The 22235-nt window shown below is 28.5% G+C and overlaps 2 protein-coding genes and 1 non-coding gene across 3 annotated transcripts; 1 reads left to right on the forward strand and 2 right to left on the reverse strand.

Moving 5' to 3' along the window:
- Window positions 1–2298: 2298 nt before the first annotated feature.
- Window positions 2299–5529, forward strand: LOC8287332 (jasmonate-induced oxygenase 2). Its single transcript, XM_048376148.1, has 3 exons — window positions 2299–3119; window positions 3552–3882; window positions 4988–5529. The coding sequence occupies exons 1-3, from the start codon at window positions 2590–2592 to the stop codon at window positions 5234–5236; spliced, it is 1110 nt and encodes a 369-aa protein (XP_048232105.1). The 5' UTR covers window positions 2299–2589; the 3' UTR covers window positions 5237–5529.
- A 9403-nt stretch (window positions 5530–14932) lies between these two features.
- LOC112536909 lies at window positions 14933–15035 on the reverse strand. The gene has a single exon (XR_003080823.1). It is a non-coding gene; the product is annotated as a U6 spliceosomal RNA (small nuclear RNA).
- Window positions 15036–15787: 752 nt separating this feature from the next.
- Window positions 15788–19426, reverse strand: LOC8261734 (PHD finger protein ALFIN-LIKE 2). The gene is made up of 5 exons (XM_002533333.4): window positions 19073–19426; window positions 18944–18976; window positions 18153–18375; window positions 16407–16527; window positions 15788–16289 (listed from the first exon to the last, which is right to left on the reverse strand). The coding sequence occupies exons 1-5, from the start codon at window positions 19164–19166 to the stop codon at window positions 16038–16040; spliced, it is 723 nt and encodes a 240-aa protein (XP_002533379.1). The 5' UTR covers window positions 19167–19426; the 3' UTR covers window positions 15788–16037.
- Window positions 19427–22235: the final 2809 nt, after the last annotated feature.

A 22235-nucleotide genomic window follows, 5' to 3' on the forward strand; every position in this document is an offset into this window, starting at 1 on the left:
CCAATAAAAACAATGGTTTTTTTTACGTGTAAAAGAAATAAAAGTCCTGATAGCCGATAAACGGCAGTTGATAGCTAATAACTAATGTATTTTAGATTGATGTTGTAATTTTACTTGAACCATTGTCAGGTGAGCTTCAATTATTTTATATATTTTTCTTGTGTTAGATTATACACTTATTTATTAAAATGGTCAAATATATTTTATTAATTTTGTTGTGTTATTTAATTAGGAGTTAGTATCATTCTTCAAGTTGCGTGGGACGTAGAAGCACAATAAAAGCCTTTCAGCTATGCAAGTTGCCTCCACAATGCTCCCAATTCCTTGAACATTTTCTTTAGGTCAACTTGAGTTCTATTCCCTTTCTAGATACATAGTACAAAATCTAAAATTAAATAATGCACCATGCCTTGAAAAATGAATCTTTATACTTTAGCTACCGAAATATATAGGATTATTTTATACCAATTATCACTGGATTTACACTTAAACTCATTAAATTTCAATATACTTTATTTTTGTTATTTAACTCTATATTCTTTCTACCCTAAAAAATAGTCCACTTTCAACTTATATATGAATTAAGAACTATATTAATTTTATCCGTAATTTTAAAAGGCTATAATTCTGAAATATGAAATATAAAAAATAATTATATGTGATAATATATATGTCAACTAATGAAATGGTTTTTAAAAATTATTCACTAAATTAATAGTATCCTACAATTTGAAATCGATAAAAAAATTATTTTTTTTGAACAGAGAGAATTATTTTATTATAATTTAGTAAGCTCTACCAATAAGAGTTTTGATATATATTTTTTAATTTTATCAATTACTAGCAGAAATAATTAAATAAAAATAAAATAAAACAGAATAATTGAATAAAGTAAATGATTATATCAAAACTAAGTATGAAGAAGCTTAATAATCGTTGGCGTAATTATTAGAAATTTATGGTTGGCTAGAGAACTAATTAGTGCTAATTAATGCCCTTAATCGACAAGTTTTGCCACAAGGTCCCTCCCCCCCTCTCCTATTCTACTAGCTAATTATTAAGTCACTTCTTCTATATACAATTTTAAAATATAATTATTGATAATTAATTAGATTAAACTCTACTAATATACTAGTCATTCACTTTAATTCGAAGTCGGTAGAAAATGATAAATAAAAAATATTAATTTTTTTTGGAGGAAAATTATAAAGCATAGTTATTATCATATACCCGACAAGTTGCGATACATGTTTTGATTAATTTTCCAAATAGATAGAAATAAATCCAATGTGCCTAATAATGTTCAATTTCTGTGATGTACAATAAGTGAATGAGAGAGAGAGAGTTGTGCACGGCGCCGAAATTAGGAACATACTTCTCTTTCATGGGTCACGCCCTGCTTTAGTTCATATATATATACACTACGTGATAAAAAATAATATTATAAAATAAAATTTTATTAATGTGAATAAAAATATTTAAATATAAAATTTGTCGCTCTTAAAAATTAAATATTTTTAGTGTGTATATATATTTATAGATCTGTGACTGAGAAAAACATTAACAAATTTTTGTCTTTCAAATTGTCAATCCCAAATGTGAATAGAGCCGCAACCCACACGCACACAAAATAGTTATACATCCACACAGCACTGTTGCTTACAAAGTACAACACACATATATAAAAGAAAAAAAAAAACTCAAATTATCACTCATACAATTATTCGGTTGGTATATTTGTTTGCTTTGGATTTATAGATAGTGTTTAAGTTCTGAGATTAGACTATTAAAAATTAATTTATTTTCTTGTAAAAAATTTTTAAATTTAAAAGTAACTATTTGTCTTTAAATTGAAAAGATAAAAAAGAAATAGTTAATTTATTATTATTATTTCTTAATTTATAAGAAATTTAATGAGTCGTGAATTTCATAGTAAAAATTAAATAATTATTTTTTTATATTTATAATAAAGACAAAAACTCATATAATATAAAAAAAACTATTTGAATTTAATACTTTTCGCTTCTAAAAAAACAAACAGTACAAAAATAATTAAATATATATATATATGTGTATGAAAATGGTATTAGGATATAAAAAGAAAAAATAAAATTAACATTGAATGGCTGTATTCTCTAATTCTGTGTGTCACACCCCATATTCATAATTGATATATATATATATATATATATATTTTTTTTTTTTTTTTTTTTTTCTTTCTCAGAACACATTATTTTTCACGTTTCATATGTCCATGTCCATTTCAGTTCCCATGGTCCTTTCCTACTACTCCCCTCCCTTCCCTTCGCTTCCCCTCTCCTTTTAATTACCACTCCTCATATCTTTCTCCTCATGCCCACCTCTCTCTCTCTCTCTCTCTCTCTCTCCCTCTCTTTCTCCCACATATACCCTTTTTCTTTTCTTTTTTTTCTCTAAGTGGGGGTTATAGAAGAAGTTAAGGAATCTTAGCTAGCAACTTGTTTTGTTTCATCATTGTTTTATGGTTTCATGTTTACTTGTGTTATGATATATAGAATTGTATAAAGTTTCATAGAGAAAGAGAAGGGCCAAATTAAGCAACACAAAGTCATGAACACTCTTCAAGATTGGCCTGAACCAATAGTCCGAGTTCAATCCTTGTCTGAAAGCTGCCTGTCCGAAATTCCTGTCCGATATATCAAGCCACCAAGAGATAGACCATCTGTAATAAATTCTTGCACATCATCCAGTAGCGTTACTGATCATCATAATAATAACGACATCAATATCCCTGTTATTGATCTCGGGGGTTTATTTGGGGACGACAATGATCTTCATGCTTCTATTCTTAATGAAATATCAGCGGCTTGTCGGGACTGGGGATTCTTTCAAGTGATTAACCATGGAGTTCAACCTGAGTTATTGGATTCTGGTCGTCAGATATGGCGACAATTCTTTCATTTACCTCTGGAAGAGAAGCAAGTTTATGCAAATTCGCCAAAAACTTATGAAGGTTATGGCAGCAGATTAGGAGTAGAAAAAGGTGCCATTCTTGACTGGAGTGACTACTACTTTCTCCACTATCTTCCTTTGTCATTGAAGGATTATAATAAATGGCCTCGCCTTCCACCTAATTGCAGGTAATTATATTTAAATCTAATCATCATTCATTTATACATTTATACAACTTTTTTCGTGTAACTTTTTTATTTAGTTTCACGATGCATAATTTTATTTTATTAATATATCTATTGAATTTCATAAGTCAAACTTAAAATCTCACTGTTTAAAAAACAGTATTTAAAATAAAATTTAAACTAATTACTTTACAAGGACGTGTAAAAAATTTGATGGTGGCTTTTAATCATCGTACCTAGTGTGATTTTTTAAGGTTGCCTGCAAATTTTGCCGTCCACTTATAGCTAAGTAGTTGCCTAGTCAAATAATAATTTTGGATTTTACTTAACTAACACTATTTGTTTTGTGTTCCCGTTTTCTTTCTTTTTAATGTTTCTTAAAATACTAGTGATTATAACTAAGTGTGACTAATTAGGTTTTTTGAAAATATGCAGGGAAGTGATTAATGAATATGGCAAGCAAGTATTAGAATTATGTGGGCGAATAATGAAGGTATTATCGATTAATCTTGGATTAGAAGAGGATCGTCTACAAGATGCATTTGGTGGTAAAAATGTTGGGGCATGTTTAAGAGTGAACTTTTACCCCAAGTGCCCACAACCTGACTTGACCCTTGGTCTATCATCACATTCGGACCCTGGTGGAATGACCCTTCTCTTGCCGGACGATCAAGTGACCGGTCTTCAAGTCCGGCGAGGCGATGATTGGATTACGGTGAAGCCAGCTTCTCATGCTTTTATTGTCAATATTGGTGATCAAATTCAGGTAACCAAGCTGAGCCTTTGTTTTTTTATTTTTGTTTTCTTTTTGTGTGTGTGTGTGTCTCTTAGCTCTACTTCTCTGCCTTATCTATATGTGAGAAATATATTTGGCTGAGATTTTGTGCATCCAGTTAAAGGCACATGGAGGGGTCATGCTTTGATGGGTAAATAAGGATGCATAAGTTCTAGTCCAATGGCTTTTATTAGGAGCATATCAGTTGCCCATTCCCCCCAGAAATTGAAATCTTCAATTCTCCACGTTTTTCATTACTATTCAGACCTGTTCTACTGATATTATTACTATTTTCTGTTTTAAAAAAAAAATTAAAATGCTTAATTTTTAAAATTATAAAACTAGAAAAACCCAAAAAATCTAATTTTTCCAGGTCTCGAGATTTTTTTAATTATGTAAAATAAATAATGAAAATAAGCATATTGTTAGTATTAATTTATTTTGAAAATTAAAAGTAAAAAAGCAAAAGAGAAAATAAGACAGAAGATTGATAGCATAATGGGTGTTTGTAGGGAAACTGAAATCAAAATTGAGTAGAGTGAAAAGCTTGGAATTGAACTCTTTTATTATTGATGAAATACTTGTAAATTCTTAATTATTATTCCTCATTACAAGTACTAGTTAGCCTAGCTATAAGTTGGTTGCTAGTGTTCACTTTCACTCCTTTAACAAGACATTGATCATGGGCTATGAAAAGTATGTTGTGTCATCCTGTTTACCCATATTTCTAGAGTCGCATTTGACCTAATTTCAGGGAATCCCACGTTTTTAACATGTGCAAAAAGAAAAAAAAAAAAAAATCAATCCACACCCAAATTACATATATATGACTCCTTGTCGAGTCATGATCACTCAGCTTTAGCATTATTTTTTTCTACGTATTATCAGTTCTTTTTCTTCTTTTAATTTTATTTGTTATTTTTTATTAAATATTTCTAAAATCTCACTTCTTAAAAAAATAATAAATAATGCTTATTTACATCCAACTATATGATAAATTTATGAATTTGAGATTGAATTAAACAATATAATTCAATAAGATTCTATATGATTATGGTTTGATATATATATATATATGTATATACTTGTGTTATAGGTACTGAGCAATGCAATATACAAGAGCGTGGAGCATCGAGTAATTGTAAATTCAGCTAAAGAGAGAGTGTCGCTAGCATTCTTTTATAATCCCAAGAGTGATATACTGATACAACCATTAGAGGAGCTTGTGACAGAAGAGAGGCCTTCATTGTACCCAGCTATGACATTTGATGAGTACAGACTTTTCATTAGAACAATGGGTCCTCGAGGCAAATCCCAAGTTGAGTCTCTAAAATCTCCCAGATAAAAGATAGTGCTTATTAATTAGTGGAGCCACAAAATTTTTAATAATTAGCTGATTAAGTTAGTAATTAGATCATTAAATTAGTAATTAGTAGATTACTTACTGACTGATATTACAGTCATCTACAGAATTACTAAATGTTGGATACTCTAGTTGAGTCAAAATCCAATTAACAAAGAGAAATAGTTTTGATTTTTGCTGTAAATCATAAGTGTAAAACATAATGCCTCATTGGTCATTATTTTGAGTTAATTGTACATCTTTATATATGATGACAAAAGAGACTTTGCCTCAAAGGAATAAGAACATGCAAATGATACAAAGAGAGGATTTCTCTTTGTTTAGAGAAAAGTAAAAACCCAGAAGGAATTAAAGATTAAGGGGAACAATCTTTTGTACCCAATTCTTTTCTTTTTCTTTTTTCCTTTAATGTGAGGATGAGTATAATTTGGGTCCCAAAAAGATTCTAGTTTGCATTTTTTATGAGGAAATGTGAGTCCCATTTTGCACCATTGATTGACGCAATAAGTTATTCAAAATAAATAAAATTGTCATAGCAATCGTGATAGCGTAAATCTGAGCTAAAACTCCACTCTATAATTTATTTAAATTCGAATTAATTAAAATTTAAAATCTAAATAATAAAACAATAAAACTATTAATTAAATTTATGAACCTATTAAATCAAATATGATCAAATTTATTTTCAGCTTATTAAATTATTCAAGTAGCTCAAATTAAACTCCATCTACTAACATTAAATTAATCTTATTTTTTTTTAAAATTGATTTCAATTAAATCATAAATCGGTTAACTTAATTAAACTTTCATGAGAAATGAATATTGTCATAAGTTATTGGATAAAGAAAATATTACATTGATAATAAAAATAAAAGGATAAATATAAAAATAAATATTTTCTGATTCCATCACACAAAAAGAATTATAAGTATTTTACCTTTAAAAATTTTAGTCAATAAAGATTTATTTATTTACACAAATGATCTTATTTTTTTTATGTTTAATAATATGAGTTTAAAACTTAATAACTCAATCATTATTATTTAACTATTAAATTGATGCTATTAAATTAATAATTTTTAAACAGTAATTTAATATTAAAATAATAAAATTAAAATTTTTTAAGCTCAAAACTTGTACAATCAAATACTTGACTGAAAAGTAACAAAATCATTACAAATCAAAAAATTATAATTATAAATTTTCTTATCATAATTATTACATATATTTTTATCTAATAAAATATTATATATTATTATAATATATAAAAAGTTAGAAAACGGTGAGTTATGATACTTTTCTACTTATCCATAAGATAAAAAAATGAAACTATGTTTACTTTTTCGTTTGGAAATGGCAATAGGTATACTCCGAATGTAGATTCATGCATAATCACTTAATTATAAAGATGGACAAGAGAATCACTTTCCTTTTCCAGTTAAAATATTAATGTATAACTTTAATTTAATTGACCTTTTGTTTTTATAGTGGCTATAATAGCTTCCGGAATGTGAACTAACATCTAGAAATAACACGTGTTCAAATTCTCCTGTCGGCAATTGCAATTTGAAACTTCAGTGCTGAATTTTTATAGTTAAATATGTAAATGATCAGTCTTGTTGCATGATTACCATTACTAAAACTGTTATTATTTTAATTATAAATATAAATTAAAAATAATTAATAAATATTTATAATTTTTGATTGGTTTTAAGATAGACTGAAAGTAAATAAATCTTTTTAATTTAATTAAATTTTATAATTATTTTTTATTGATAAATATTATCTTAAGAATTTTAATACAGTTATATAATTAAGATTTAAACTCAGAATTTTAATTAAATTAGAAGAGATTCTTATCATTTATAATAAATTATTTTTTATTATATGAAATAAGAGAAAAAATTGATTGTATCGAAGCCATTAGGTCTATCCAATTATAACTAGAAAAGTATGTCCTGAACACTACAACCATACGGAGAAACTCTGTTTGGTGCTTTATGAGGCTTTACATTTGATGCGGAACAAGTAGAAGTGCGAGAGAATCGGTTAGCAGTAAAGTTAGATATGAGTAATCCTATGATAGATTTGAATAGATTTTTCTTCATTAGATTATGACTCTTATTCCGAAAAAGAAAAAGAAAAATCATGACTCTTATGAAATTTCCTTGTAACTTTCTGAAATTTATAATTATTTTCATGCCTTATTCTTCTGCTGTTTTATATTTTTCTATTAATGCACAATTTTAAAATTATATTTAAATTGAAATTAAGTATCTCGTATAGAAATTTGATCTCTTTATAAGAAATTTTATTTAAATTTTTACTATATACACTATAATTAATAGGAGAGTCATACCTATAGATGAGTGTTTTATACTTTAAAATTAGATAATTAATATAAATTCTATTATTTAAAAAATAATAATAGAATTTTTCGATCGGCATTTCACTATTATTATTAGAATTTATAAAAACATAACTACTTTTATTATATAGTTTATAAATCTAATATAATATCTAATATATACCGTTGATAAAGAAAATTATATTATTAGTAACTGATTGGCATGTCGCATCAATAATAATAATAATAATAATAATAAAATTTCATGACTAAATAATTGGAACAAACTATTTTCAGGCATGAAATAATTATTTTCTTATGTGATTATCTATGTGTAAACCATTATTTTGTAATTGAGCTTTTGGATTATTTATTTTCTTTATCCACCAACTAACAATGGATAAGAGTGAATCACTATTTTTCACCCTCATTAAAAAGAGAATTTGTGGGCTCACTCACTACTTTGTCAATTGTAGGGTTTAGGTTTATTTTATATATTTTTGAAGCACTGATATTTGACTTGTATATATATATATTATATATAAAATAAGCAACACATAAAGATGAAATAAAATAGTAATATTTAATTACAAATTATGATATGGTCACTTATACATTGGCATTATCCAAATTATAATATGATTCTTCCTTTGGGACTCTTCAAAATGCCATATCATTTAATTCTTATTCAAATGTAATAAGGTTACTAATGACTCATGTTCTTTTTAGCTTTATCCTATTCCTCTACATGTGAGAACATAAATAAACAATTATATGTCAAGTATTTTAGTGTTCTTTTTTTTATTTTCTTTCTAACTCATGCTTCAATTACATGTTTATTTTTCTATGTATCAATCATGTCTTTGAAGTCAATACTGTCATGATAGGATCTATTATTCTCATTTTATTTTATTTTTTGTCTTTACAAATAATTAAATTTCACCATGCTAATATTAAATAATTCTAGTTGATGCACTCTCAATTTATATATAAATTAAAAGTATATAAAAAATTTTATGCTTATGTTGTTACTATTTCTCTAAAATGCCTTACTAAAGCTTTTATAAAAATATAATGTAATAATCTACACTAACTAATGATAATTATTGACTAAATTAACAATCTAAACAGTAAATAGACTATAATTTTGAAACGGACTAAAAAAGAAATTATTTTTTGAATTCATAAGCTTAATTTACTTACAAAACCATTTTATATACATGAAGTTTTTGAATTCATTAATTATATGTAAATTAATTAGCAGAGTCGTGCTTAGAATTACTTTAGCAATTGCCTCCTTCATATTTAAAATCATTTCATCCAAATTTTTATTTATTTATTTTTAGAATATAAATATAAATATACATGTGCAATAATCTTATATGCATCAACAATGCTCTAAAGTCAAAACTGTCAGCTGTATATTAAGCTTATGATATGAACATCAAATTTAATTAAAATGAAAACCCATACTTAAAATCACATGTTTGTTGTCAGGTAGCTTTTTTTTGGGTTTTTAATGACTTAAATTATTCAAAGATAAAGAAAAGAAATATGAAAAAAAAAGTGTTATAATAATGGGAAAAAGGACTTGACAAAAATTATTTTATTATAATTTTGATGCAGACTGAAATCTATTATAGTTAACATCAAAAGGTAGTTTAGTTGGTTTGAATCAAGAAACTCTTGAATAGTTGTTCAATGTCAGTATCACTGTATTAAATTAAAATATTCAAAGGGCTCTTTTTCTTTTTTCTTTTTTTTTTTCTAAATGTTGGGTGGTCATTTAGTGCCTTTTTGAATTTTGTTATAAAAAACCTAAGGAGAATAAGTCTTATGCCACCTTTAATTTATTTTTGTCTTTTATTGAGAAAAAAAAAAATATTCCACTTGTTATGGTGAGACAAAAAAAGAAAAATAAAATGAAGAAAAGAAATACATAATGTTAATATGATTGATATATAATCTAATGAGTACTTTGTTTAAAAGGGATGTTTTTCTATTCAAATTATTATTGAATAAAAGGTTAAATATTTCCTGAACTTGTACGTTAGGGCCAAGTAAATCTAATTTTAACTATTTTAATTAAATAAATTTATAATTTTTATTTAAAGGCAAATAGATCCAAATTTTGAAAAAATTATAAAGATATCTATCATATTCATTATTTAAATTAGTTAAATAAAACGCAATTTAAATAAATATTTAGTTTTAATATTTAAAATAAAATTTAAATTTAGATTTCTCAAATTTCATATATTAATTTTCTTATGTTTTATTAAAAAATTAAAATTAATAATTATTATTACTATTTCTCTATCACCACCGTCGACTTTGCTAAACAATCATTCACACCATTACTATCAATTTCATTGATTTTAATTAAAATTAAATTTATTTAGCCTTTAAATAGAAATTATAAGTATATTTATTCAAATAATTAAAATTAAATTTATTTGACCATGATCTACGATTACAAGACTACTTTATCATTTGTCCAAATATTATTTTCTAGTCTCACAGTCAAGATATTGAATTAAAAATAAAAATAAAAGATAAGATATAATGAAATAAAATAAATGGACAAAAGTTTATTAATTTTTAGCTGGGTTGTTCTTTTGTTTAAAAAGAATTATAAGATGACATGATGGTATCAAATGAGTTGCATTTCTAATTGACAAGTGACTTGCCACTAATCCCAAAACCATGTTAGCCATAATGAGCCAATAAAGAAAAACAAAGTGTGATGCCAATTATAATCCACTAATTTAGCATAATTATATCCATTAACAATTACATGTCCCTTTCAATTTAGCTTAGACAATGTTATTTGGACTAGATTTTATAATGTCATATTCTCACCTGGATGTCTAGTTGCCCAATTTTTATTATCTCTCCTTTTTTTAAATTAAACTAATATGGATATAGAAAAAAAAAAACCATAATATATTCAAATCTTTTTTTAATATTTTTAAAATTTATCTGTTTAGTAATAAGTTATGGGTCAAGTGAAATTCTCATTATAATAATTTAAATACTTGGTTAAGAATTGTTTTTTTATTTATTCTTAAATAATAAATGCTAAACTCTAAATAAATATTCTATTTAGTGAAGAGGATGACAAAGTATATACCTACCAGGTGGCAACTACAATGGACCAATCTAGATGTTCACATTTGAACAATCCAAAAGGGATTAATTTGGAACACTATTTTCTACATATCAACTTCAATAATTTCAATTTTGATTGGTCCAATTATTTCTTTAAGTAAAGTTGCCCTCTAATTGTATCTATCTATTTTGTCCTACTAGCAGCCTTTATTTTAACTTATTATATATGCATCTATAAACTATATTACTCGAAGAAATTGCCAAAAAAAGATATTAAATACTTATTTTTTTCTGCTTCATATTTATTCCTATAATGCACATGCGATTTTTTTTTTATAAGGAATATACATGAGACTTAACTTTACTTATTGAAGTAAATGAAGTTCAGTAATTTAGTAAACTAATATTATATTTAAAATGGCTCAATTTGAGGTTTTTATATGTAAACTTAGGATGCATTTTATTACTAATTTCTAATATTAACAAATAGCAAATTAATGATTATATTTTAAAAAAAAAATTAATAACAGTTTATTTATAAGAATTACCCAATGACAAAAAGAGCATGAAACTACTTTTATCAAATAACTTTTTAAAAAAATTTAGTAATGTAAATATTTTTGTTTTTGAGAGAATGTAAATTAATTTATTAAATATTTATTTATCATTAATATTATTATGAAATCTAAAGTAGGTAGTGTTTTGGTTGATGCATATTTATTCTCAAATTAAATATTGTTATATTCGTAACATAAAAATTAATAATTCAGAGCACATGTTTTGACGAAAATATTATATATTATTTTATTATATTCTTCTTATAGTAATATATGTATAATATTTCTTTTTTTTTTTCTTACTCTAACCACAAATTGCGTTTGATGATAAGATCGATAGGATATTTTTAAATTTGAAAAATGGAGAAAAATCTTTCAATTTTGTTGCAATAATTGTCAAAGTGGGGTAATACACCCTGTTTGGAGACAAGGCTCATGTCATCCTCGGTTAGAAAGAGTTAAAAAGACCACGTGGCCTAAAGCCAAAATGCACGTTTATTTGCTGTAGAGAAAGGCGTAGGAAATGAAAGAATTAGACATTTAATTTGTCCTTCATCTATGCCTCAAATTATGGCTGCCCAAAAATAATATTATATGCTTTTCATATGCTAAAAGTAACGTCACCTGGATTGTATCAGAATCTCCCTTTTCTCTTGAATTCCTCCCCTTTAATTTCTTTTGCTTATTCCACACTTCAAATTCAACCCAGTAAAAAGAGAATATTGAGATGTAGAACCCTCAATGATACAATACAAATGAATCCAACTCGAAAGGAAATTCCAGATGCAATTACTGGATAACTAATAATTCACAATTTTTTGCATTCTATTCTTCAATTTAATCACTTTTTTTTTATTACTGTCGCAATATTATTTGCAGTTTTTTTCCTAATGATTCTAGTGAAACCTATTTGACATAATAGATAAAGTGGTATTTATTATATACATGTAGGTTATCAAAATGGTGCGTTTTGCATCTAAAAATTCACCGCTCTTAGCAAGTTAGTACCAGTGAAGAGGAATAAATAAAAGAGGGTTTATAAAAAAAAAAAAAAAAGAGAAAAATGTGGTCTACGATCCTAAATATCACTAAGCATAATAGCTTGTGTCTGCAATGAGATTTTTAGGATGCTAAAGATTTGAAAAAATTGAAACCCTTCTTATTGGATGATTATCATATTTTTCAAAAATTAAAATTTTTGGTTAATGGAGGAATAATATCACTATTTTCGTTCAATAAGATATCAAAATGGATGATTGACTCATTCCATACTAGAAATAATTGCAAAAAAATCTTTTGATAATACGGATTCCTATTTCTCAATGATATAGTAAATTATTTTTTATTATATCTATTCATCTATTTATTTAAGTATAAATGGCAGCAAGAAAGAAAGTTCTATGAAAAAACGATGGTTCAATTTGATCTTATTCAATATGGAATTAGATACATGTGTGGGCTAAGTCAATCGATGAATAGTTTCAGTCTTGTATTCATCGGTCTTTAGTGCAAGGCTGATATTCAGAAATGAGCCATTTTGAATGGTAGGAATATCCAAATAATGAGGAGCAGCAGCAGGAGCCAACTGAAAGTTAGATGTGTTGAGAACTGCTTAAAGAAGCTTTATAGGAGCATGGCTTTTAAAGAGCAAATTTTTGCAATTAAAACTTGAGTGATTTGTTGTTGAAAATACATGAAGAATAGGCAGAGGCCCAAGAAGAACAGAAGGTCTTCAGCAGATTATCATATTTCTCATTCTTTTCTTCAGCAGCTTTCACCTTTGCAGCCATCATTTTCTCCATTTCATTATTCAGCTTTCAGTTACTCATGCTATAAGTTCCTTTGAGCTGTTAAATGACCCATCACCTCCTTCTACAATCATCATAAGTATATTAAAGCAACATACACCTCACCAAATGATTGAACAATACAATCTACGAAAGAAAATGTGAACAACTTAGTTTACGAATGTGGCAATGGAAAAACCTTCTTCATTTGTTTTGGTGTCATGGGGATAAACAGTTCAACGTCAATCTTAATACCTGCATTTTTTTCCCTTCTACCTTAGTTGTATATGAAGTTCAGCATTTGGTGAAAAGGGTTTCACTATAGTAGTTGACAGACATTCTTTATTAAAATTAGCAGTTAGGGTTTCTCTCTGACTGTTAATTGAAGAAGAATAAGAGAGGAACTTTGACATACATGTTAGATTTAGAGGATTTAAGTTGTTGGATTGAAAACCGTGAGTTTTAGACGCAAACCCATCGTTAGAATGTGTCAATTATTGCCTACATGTGTATGATAAACACCCTCCAGCTGCCACGTCACAGAAGTTCCAATAGAATTATGGTAAAACATGTGAAGGATTTTGTAAACAATTATAAAAATGTGATTAAAATGGAAAAAAAAAAGTGAAAAATTATGAATTCATTTACAAATAAGCCTACATTTATGTTGATTTTTAGTAAAAATGTGGTAGCTTTTTATTATGTCTAAACCACGATTCAAATCAGATTTAGCTAAACCCATTTTGGATCGATGTATGAATTGATTTCTTACTAAATATGCACATATTAGTGTCAACCTAAATATTTACACTAGAATTGGAACAATTTAACTTTCATAATTCATTAATATAATCTTTTGTTTTATTCTAAAACATACTAGATGCATCAATTGATTTCCTATAATTCATTAATATAATTATTTTTATTCTAAAACATATTAGATGTATCAATTGAATTCAATTTGTTTGATACATGATTATTATCTTAATATACTTGGGAAAATCCTCAAGCCCTGCTGTATTTTCTTTTCGTTTTCTGTTCTCATTGAGATCAACTAAGAAGGTTTGGGAGACTCTAATCGTTTTGTACTACCTTTTGTGTTATTTCCTTGACTAGTTCTCAAAATGCTTATATAATGATAATATTGTTCTTGTGTCTCTTATTCATGGTTTTGATACTTTTATTCTTTTCATGATGTAATAGCATATCTAAACATATTTTCTTTTAAATAGTGTTTTGTGTCCACTAGAAAGTGTTTTAATCAAACTTTTTAATATAAAAATAGAAATTTTAGTTAAATCTACTTTATAATATTTATACTTTTAATTTTACTATTTTGTATAAACATCAATTGTTTTAATAATAATTATTTTTATTTTTGATAACCAAAAAAATTAAAAATATCAAGTAATAAAATACATAAAAACTTATAAATATATTAATTAAAATGAGAAATAAAAAGTAAAGGGTCAAATTATTGCTTTAGTTTATATTTAAAAAATAATAATTTATAAGATGTTCTCTATGATAAAATTTTGAGACAAATAAAATGTAATTGTTTACTAAATTCGTAAACAATAATTAAATTTTAAATATATTAATAAAAATATAAAATATAAAATATAAACTATTCAGATCTAAATATTCAACACTAAATATTAATATATTAATAAAATTTAAGTACAAATTTAATAAAATTAAAAATAATATTTTAAAAAGTAAAAATTAAATAAAATGTAATAAAATTTAACAATCAAACACAGCGAATTTAAATTTGAAATCAATAAAAATAATAAAACCAAATCTCAGACTTTTAGTAAAGAAAAAAAAAAAAAAAGACCGATTGGAATAATAAAACCAAAGCATAAGGTATAAAAAAAATTTGGACCATTTCTCGATTTGTGCGTGTCATCCTTGCGCAGGGGCCATGCTAATCTTCTCTGTATCGTTCCAATTTTATCGGATGTCCCCGAAGGGACAGCATCACGCTGCCTCCCGTTTGCATATAAGGATCATTAGTCTCACGTAACCAGACGATGTGGGACTTAGTTGGCTCTTAATTATGAGACATCACAACTTGCGTCATTTCTTATGAGCCCTTTGCACGCTTTCCAACTCATGGTACAGGCTCAAAAAACCCCAAATATAATTCGGAGTCCGAGGTGCCCCTGAAATAACAATAAAATTTTAAAAATTTAATTATTAAATCAATATTATTAAATATTTAATATTGATATTTAAATTTAGTTAGTTTACATTTTATATGTTTATATTTTTATTAATACACAATAACGAATAACCATTTAATTATTTAAATGTTTATATAAATAAATATTTAATGAGAAAATATTTACTATTCATTTAAATATCTAAAAAATATATTTAATAACTATTTAATTTAAATAAATTTTAATCGAATTTAAAAAATATGTAAATATTTTTATTTGGATTCGGACTGTTTTGGACATCTTAAACAGGCGAATACCTAACTGTTACCATTCCTAATTACAAGTCATTATACTGTATCAATTTGAATACTGGGCACATAAACCAGCCTTGTCAACTCATTTCCGGTTCCAAAAGTTAGGCAATCATATTATGAGATCTTAGTCTTGGTGACTAAAGACATATTCCATATTCCATGATCCATGATCCAGATGCCTCAATAAGCCTTCCACAAACTGCCATTCAGCTAGTGCGCCGTTGATCATTTTATGCATGTACATGAAACTATCACGAAGGAAAGTCTTAAGTCGTGCAATTTCAAGTGTGAAGCCCTCTCCAAGTTCAAAATATCACTAGAAAACATCTGTTTTTGATTAAACACTACTCTACCAACAAGCCAAGAACCACCTTTCTTTTATCCCCATGAAAAAAAGAAAAAGAAAAAAAAGGAAAGAAAGAAAGAAAACGATTAACTACGGGCTGTATGCAAGACAACGAGGCTAAGCACTGCCTCGCCAAGTCTCTACTTTGGTCTATCACTGCCTTCCTTTCTTTGTGCTGCAAGAAGGGCACTTGTACTGCTTGATCATTTCGGCCTTGGCTGGTGTTATCTTCACACATTTACCATGGTACCACCGTTCACATACATCACAACCAATCCAAAACTCATCAGCACTGTATGTCCCTCCACAACTCCCACAAAGAGTCTCACCATGCTCATCTTCATCTTCTGCGTAATTTTCATCAAGTATCTTGGCATTATTTCTCACTTGTCCATCCACTGATCTCTGCAATGAAGAGATAGGCAGTATATCCAAAAAGTCAGTTAGAAGTGCAAGGATGACGCTTCACTTCAGCCAGATTTCATCGGTTTAATTCACTGGAGAGGAAAAAAGAAAATTTACCTTTGTGCCATTCCTAGATTTGCTTCCACCATCCATGCTAGGTTTGTCTTTTATTGGCTTCCTTCCAGTTACAACATCAAAGAGGGTAGGTAGATCATTTATCAGGCTAAATAAACGCTTCCTGTTGAGTGAGAAGATTGTAAACTTACAATTATAGCATAAATAATATGAAATTCAAAAATAAAAACAACCACATGCATGTGAAAAAGGATAAAAAAGAAATATATCAATACCTCAAAATGTGGATAGAGTGGCTTTGCCACCATATTAATTAGCTCATAGAGTGGCTTTGCCACCGTATTAATTAGCTCAAAAAGGTTTGAAGTGGGAAGAACAATAAATTCAAAAGAAAACTATATAAAGGATATGTATTCACCACTGTGAAAAAAAATAGATATCAGCATCACAAAATATGCTCAAGATTCAGCTAAAAAGTTTATCTAACAAACCGTAAATGAGAAATTAAAAAGGAATGTACTTTATGTCACTCAGCAACACAAACATTTCTTCTTTGAAATAGCCTCATGTATTCAGATCACTTTCAACATTCTTGTAATGATATTGCATCTTTAGGCAGGTTGAAACAGCGTATGTCTCACAAATGGCTAAACTTGGTCAACAATAAAGTATAAAAGCATGGATTAAGCATAACTCAAGGTAAAGATGAGAATAATCTCGATTGGTTTATCTTGTTGATAGAACGTACACCTATAGTTGAGTGATAAAAGATATAAGAACACTGTACGATAACAAGCACAGATACAACTGAAGCTAAAAACCTAACAAAACCAGATAGACATCAGTTAGCCAGCCCAAGTTCCAGTTTGCACTGTGTAACTTCAATGGACTCTGGAGCATTATGTCGGAATTGATGAATGCTGGACTGTGCATGGGAGTTGGACTGCTATTTTCCAAATTTTCATAATCTTTTCCACAGCATAACCAGTTCAAGAAGATTGACTGAACATAACATGAGATTTCTTCTTCAGAATAAATCTGAGAGACAAGGTACCCTTAAAATACATGTCAATGTTGAAAGGCACAGCACATTTGCTCTGTTTGGGAAATAATGCAGATAAAAAAAAGAAAAGAAAACAGAAAGAGACTAAATTTAACGAGGTTTGGCAATGTGCCCAAGTCCTCGGGAGTAGAGCGGCTGAAAATCTTATTATAATGATTAGGGTTACGACTGATATCAATATCCATTCTGCTTCTTGCTTATGCTTCGTTGCTCCGCTCTGCTTCACTCCAACATTTGTCCACTTACTAATGTATATTAGCCACACACACACAAGCTAGTCACTAGGTCCAATCCTAGAGATCAAAACAAGAAACTGCACAACTCCATTGTTTTAATCTCAAATAATCAGGTTCATGCTATAACTGCTATCTTATGAATAAATAAAGTCATATGCAAGACAGAAATGGCCAATATCCTTCTCCTAAGAAAAGAGTTTATATACTAGTATTACATCTAGCATGACATATAATATCACCTTGAGTTGACCAATGTCAGCAGCTTTACAGAACAGAGAGGTATGAAAGCATCAATTACACAGCTTTCAGGAAAAGTGAAACACTTCAGATCAATCATCCATTTAAAGTTTATTAGTATAGCCTCAGAGGCAAACATAGAATTTATTTGTTTAGTACAAAACTAAATGGCTGTTCTGCATTATAACTACCATAACATACAGTTCCACAACTTTTCATATCAGTGCACTAGCATATAATAAAACTACATACCTCTCATTGCGATTAAGTCGAGCCCCAAAGTAGAATGCCACAGAAAGCAGCCAACAGTCACTATGCACAGCAACAAGTGAAAGCCAATCTTTGCGGTGCATACCATCTCTTGCAAAATTGATACCCAATGCTGGCTCTGGGAGCTCCGGAGGAACTTCCTCCGCCGGTAGTGTCACCTCCCATGATTCATTTGGGTGTCCATACAAACACAAATTCTCCTTTTCTGATAAATTACATAGAGAAAATTGAGCTCTTTTCATAAATAAGTAAAAGATACAAATTATGAGAAATGCTGATAAAATAATCAGCAAAACATATAACATTTACAGTAAAAGTCCCAAGTTTTCTTCTAGCATGAGATAGAAATCACTTACGTAGTGTTTGGAAAGTGTATAAAATGCAAGAATTCAGTTCAATTCGATTTGGTCAATTTTCTTGTTTAAAAGCTCATTTTAGCTAGAATTCAATTCTTTCGGCTTAAACGGCATTTTGAACGGAACAAAACCTTGCAAAAAATAACAAAATTTTGAGAGACTAAAATTGAATTGAAAACTGCACGTTAATAAAATTAAAACAAGGTCTTAGTTAATAACTAAAAAGAATTACAAACTTTCCTCTCTAAAACTGAGAAACATACACATCAAGGTGAATCAAATTTACCAGAAATGTAAACAGATTTAAAGGTTAAAAAAAATTACAAATGCTAACAGCATTAAGAGTTATTACTTAGAAAATACATAAACTTAGAGAGAGAGAGAGAGAGAGAGAGAGAGAGAGAGAGAGAGACTCACCTGGATCGCATCGAGAGTAAAATTCATCGACATCTGACAAAACACATAAACATAAAAACATGAACATGCATAAAATTAGGGTTTTTAATTCAGAGAGAGAGAGAGAGAGAGAGAGAGAGAGAGAGGTACCGTAAGTGAGAGCGCGAACAAGGCCAGAGCGACGAGCGTTATAGTCTTTAAAGATCTCTTCTACAGTGCGAGGACTAGAAGAGATTGATGCCATTTTTTAATTAAAAACATGCATATAATTATTAATAATATCTCAAAGGGTATTAATGGATCAGAGATTTAAAAACTAGGTCTTCTTTACAGAGTAGAATGGAGATTAAACAAAGAGAGAGTTACGGATTAATAGTACAAAAACTCTGTTAACATTGAAGAAGAAGAAGAAGAAGATAAATAAAAGAAGAGGTTAATTCAGTCAGCGCGTGTGTGCTGTGTCAGGAGGAAGCTATGTTGGCTTTGAGTCTTTCAGAAGGAAAACTTTGGGCTTCGTTTGGGCTTCTCTGATATTCTAAGAACTCAATAAAAGGCTACAGAAATCTAAGGGCCGTTTCGTAATCTCAGCATCCTTTGCTATTTGACCAGGGCGTCTTTGCTTAGCCCCCAATACTGCAGTAAAACCTACACCGTATTAAATGGAGATTGAGGCGTTATTTTCAAAAGGCAATTGATTTGGTTCCATGCGATCGTTTATATATATTTTAAGCTATTAAATTTAATTATTAATTATTAAATAATTAGTTTTTTATATAAAATTTTTAAACAAATTAATAATTTGGTTTTTATTAGAAATAAATTTTTTATGATACAGTGACATGTGTCACCAAATAATAGAGGATTCTCGCCGCCCTTATATTTATGGCGTTCCATTTGTAGTTTACAAAATCGTTTTCTCTCCTCTTTTACTTTTATTTTTTAAACTCCTTTTCTATTAGTATTTTGATGAGCTCTCTTAAAAGGTTGCCATATAATGATAACTAATAGAATATTGACACGAATAAGAGTTAGAAAGGTGTAAAGCTAGTCTAGTGAAAATATCTCACTGGACTAGCTTTACACGTGTCTAGCTCCTATTGGTGTCAATATTCTATTAATAATATAATGGACACTTTCCTCTTTCTTTAGCATTCTTTTCTTTTTTTGAACAATTAAAACTTCATTGCAAAAGATCAGCCCGAAGCAGGGCCTGCAAAATACAAGTAGCAACCCATTAAATAGGAAGAAAGTTTTTCAAAGTTGATGAGCACAGCCTCTTAAATAAACAGAATAAAATCTAATGCTGTCTAAAAGGAGCAAAATATTAGAAATAATAGCTGAAATTTCCCAAGGACAGTCAGCAGTCTTGGAAGTAACACGGAATAACAACAGATTGTCAGTTTCAAAAATATATTGATGGGCTTGCATAGCGACAGCAAGGCGAGCTGCTTCAGAACAGTAGAAGCTTCAGCAGCTAAAGGATGATTGCATTGAATGGTTCTCCATATTCCATTAATTAGATCCCCAGTAGAGTTTCTACACACCACAACTGTGCCATCCTTACCAGTTGCTTGCTCAAAGGCTGCGTCAGAATTAAAAACTTGAGCCAACCAGAAAGAGGAGAGGCACAGCGGCTACTTTCCCACCTCTGCTCACAAATCCCCGGAGAATCAAGCACGGAAGGAGCAGAATTCAGCTCCCACATTTCCTACGCAAATTTAAGAGCTTCGCGTACAGATAAAATAGGGTCAGGAGATACATTATCAAAAATGAACTTATTCCTGCTTTTCAATAGACTCCAGCATAGAGACACGAGTTTCAAATGCATCACATCAGTCTTAGGAAATCTCTTTTGCATTTTCCCACCAGTCCTTTAAAGAGGATAAACCTCTGAATTGAGGAATGAACCCTAGGTTAGAAGCAAGCCATGCTGCTCTACCATGATCACAAAAGAATAAAATATGCTCCACAGTTTCTTCAAATTTGTAACAAATGGACAGATTGCTGAGTCGATCATTTTCATTCTAAACAGTTTGGAGTTAGTAGGCAGGGAGTCCCTGACTGCTCTCCACATGAAAGTTCTTAGCTCGGGAGCTAGTTTAGAGTTCCAAATTGATTTGCAGAAGCTGCTGTCGATAGTATTTGAGGAGGAAACTCTCTGAGCTAAGGCAGCAGAATCATGCATATTGCATAGAACATGATAAGCAGACTTTGTAGACAGTACTCATTTCTCTAGCATTCCACTTACCACTATTTACTCTTTACACGCTTCAATAGTAGGAATCGTAATTCTACAGATTTCCTCATTGTTTTTTTTTAACCTACTACTTTTTGTCTCTCATTAACGCAGATTATATGCCTCGCCGCTCTTGCATTCATGACGTCCTATTTGCAATTTATAAACTCTGCTCTTTTGTTGTTATCTTTTTTTGTAAAGATAAACCATTTTAGTATCAGTAGTGATGAGCTCCTTTTCTTTTTTCTCCCCAATTTATTGTCAGTTTTTAGCTTCATTTTCTCTCCACATTTTCTTTGGTCTTTGTTTTTCCTATAAAATCGATTCACCTACCTACCCTTTATGTAATTACCTAAAAGCCCTTAATCTATATTTACTTACCAAGACATCTACCTACTATATATTTGTATTAGGTAAAAGGTAGGAATAGCTCCTTAAACTTTTGATAGAATATCAATTAAGCTCTTAAATTTTAGGTCAGAACAATTAAGCCCCTTTAGCAATTCCGTTATTATTACTGTTAACTATCTTGTTAAAAAGTACAAATAATCCCTAAATTTTAACCAAATCTCAATTAAGATCTTAAATTTTAAGTTAGAATAATTAAGCCCTTAAACTAAATAATACGGAACAATTAAACCTATCTATGCAACTTCGTTACTACTACTATTAATTATTTGATAATGGCCCGCATAGAATGACAACTAATAGCATAAAGACACTTAGATTATAAATTCTATTTTTTATATTTTTAAAAAATAATACAAAAAATAAAAAAATAGTTGAACAAAAAAAAGAAGATAAAATCTACGCGTGAAAATATAGGTTTTATCTTTTTCTTATTGAAATAATTATTTTAATTTTTGTACTATCTTTTTATTTTATATATTTTTTTTAGAAATATAAAAAAATATAATTTATAATCTAGATGTCTTTATACTATTGATTATCATTTCATATAGTTCATTATCAATAAAAATAGTTAACAATTACAGTAACGGAGCTGCATTGAGGAGTTTAATTGTTTATTATTATTTAATTTAAGAGCTTAATTATTCTAATTTAAAGTTTAAGAAT

This window comes from Ricinus communis, chromosome 6 (assembly GCF_019578655.1).
Source record: "Ricinus communis isolate WT05 ecotype wild-type chromosome 6, ASM1957865v1, whole genome shotgun sequence".
NCBI classification, from domain to species: Eukaryota; Viridiplantae; Streptophyta; class Magnoliopsida; order Malpighiales; family Euphorbiaceae; genus Ricinus; species Ricinus communis.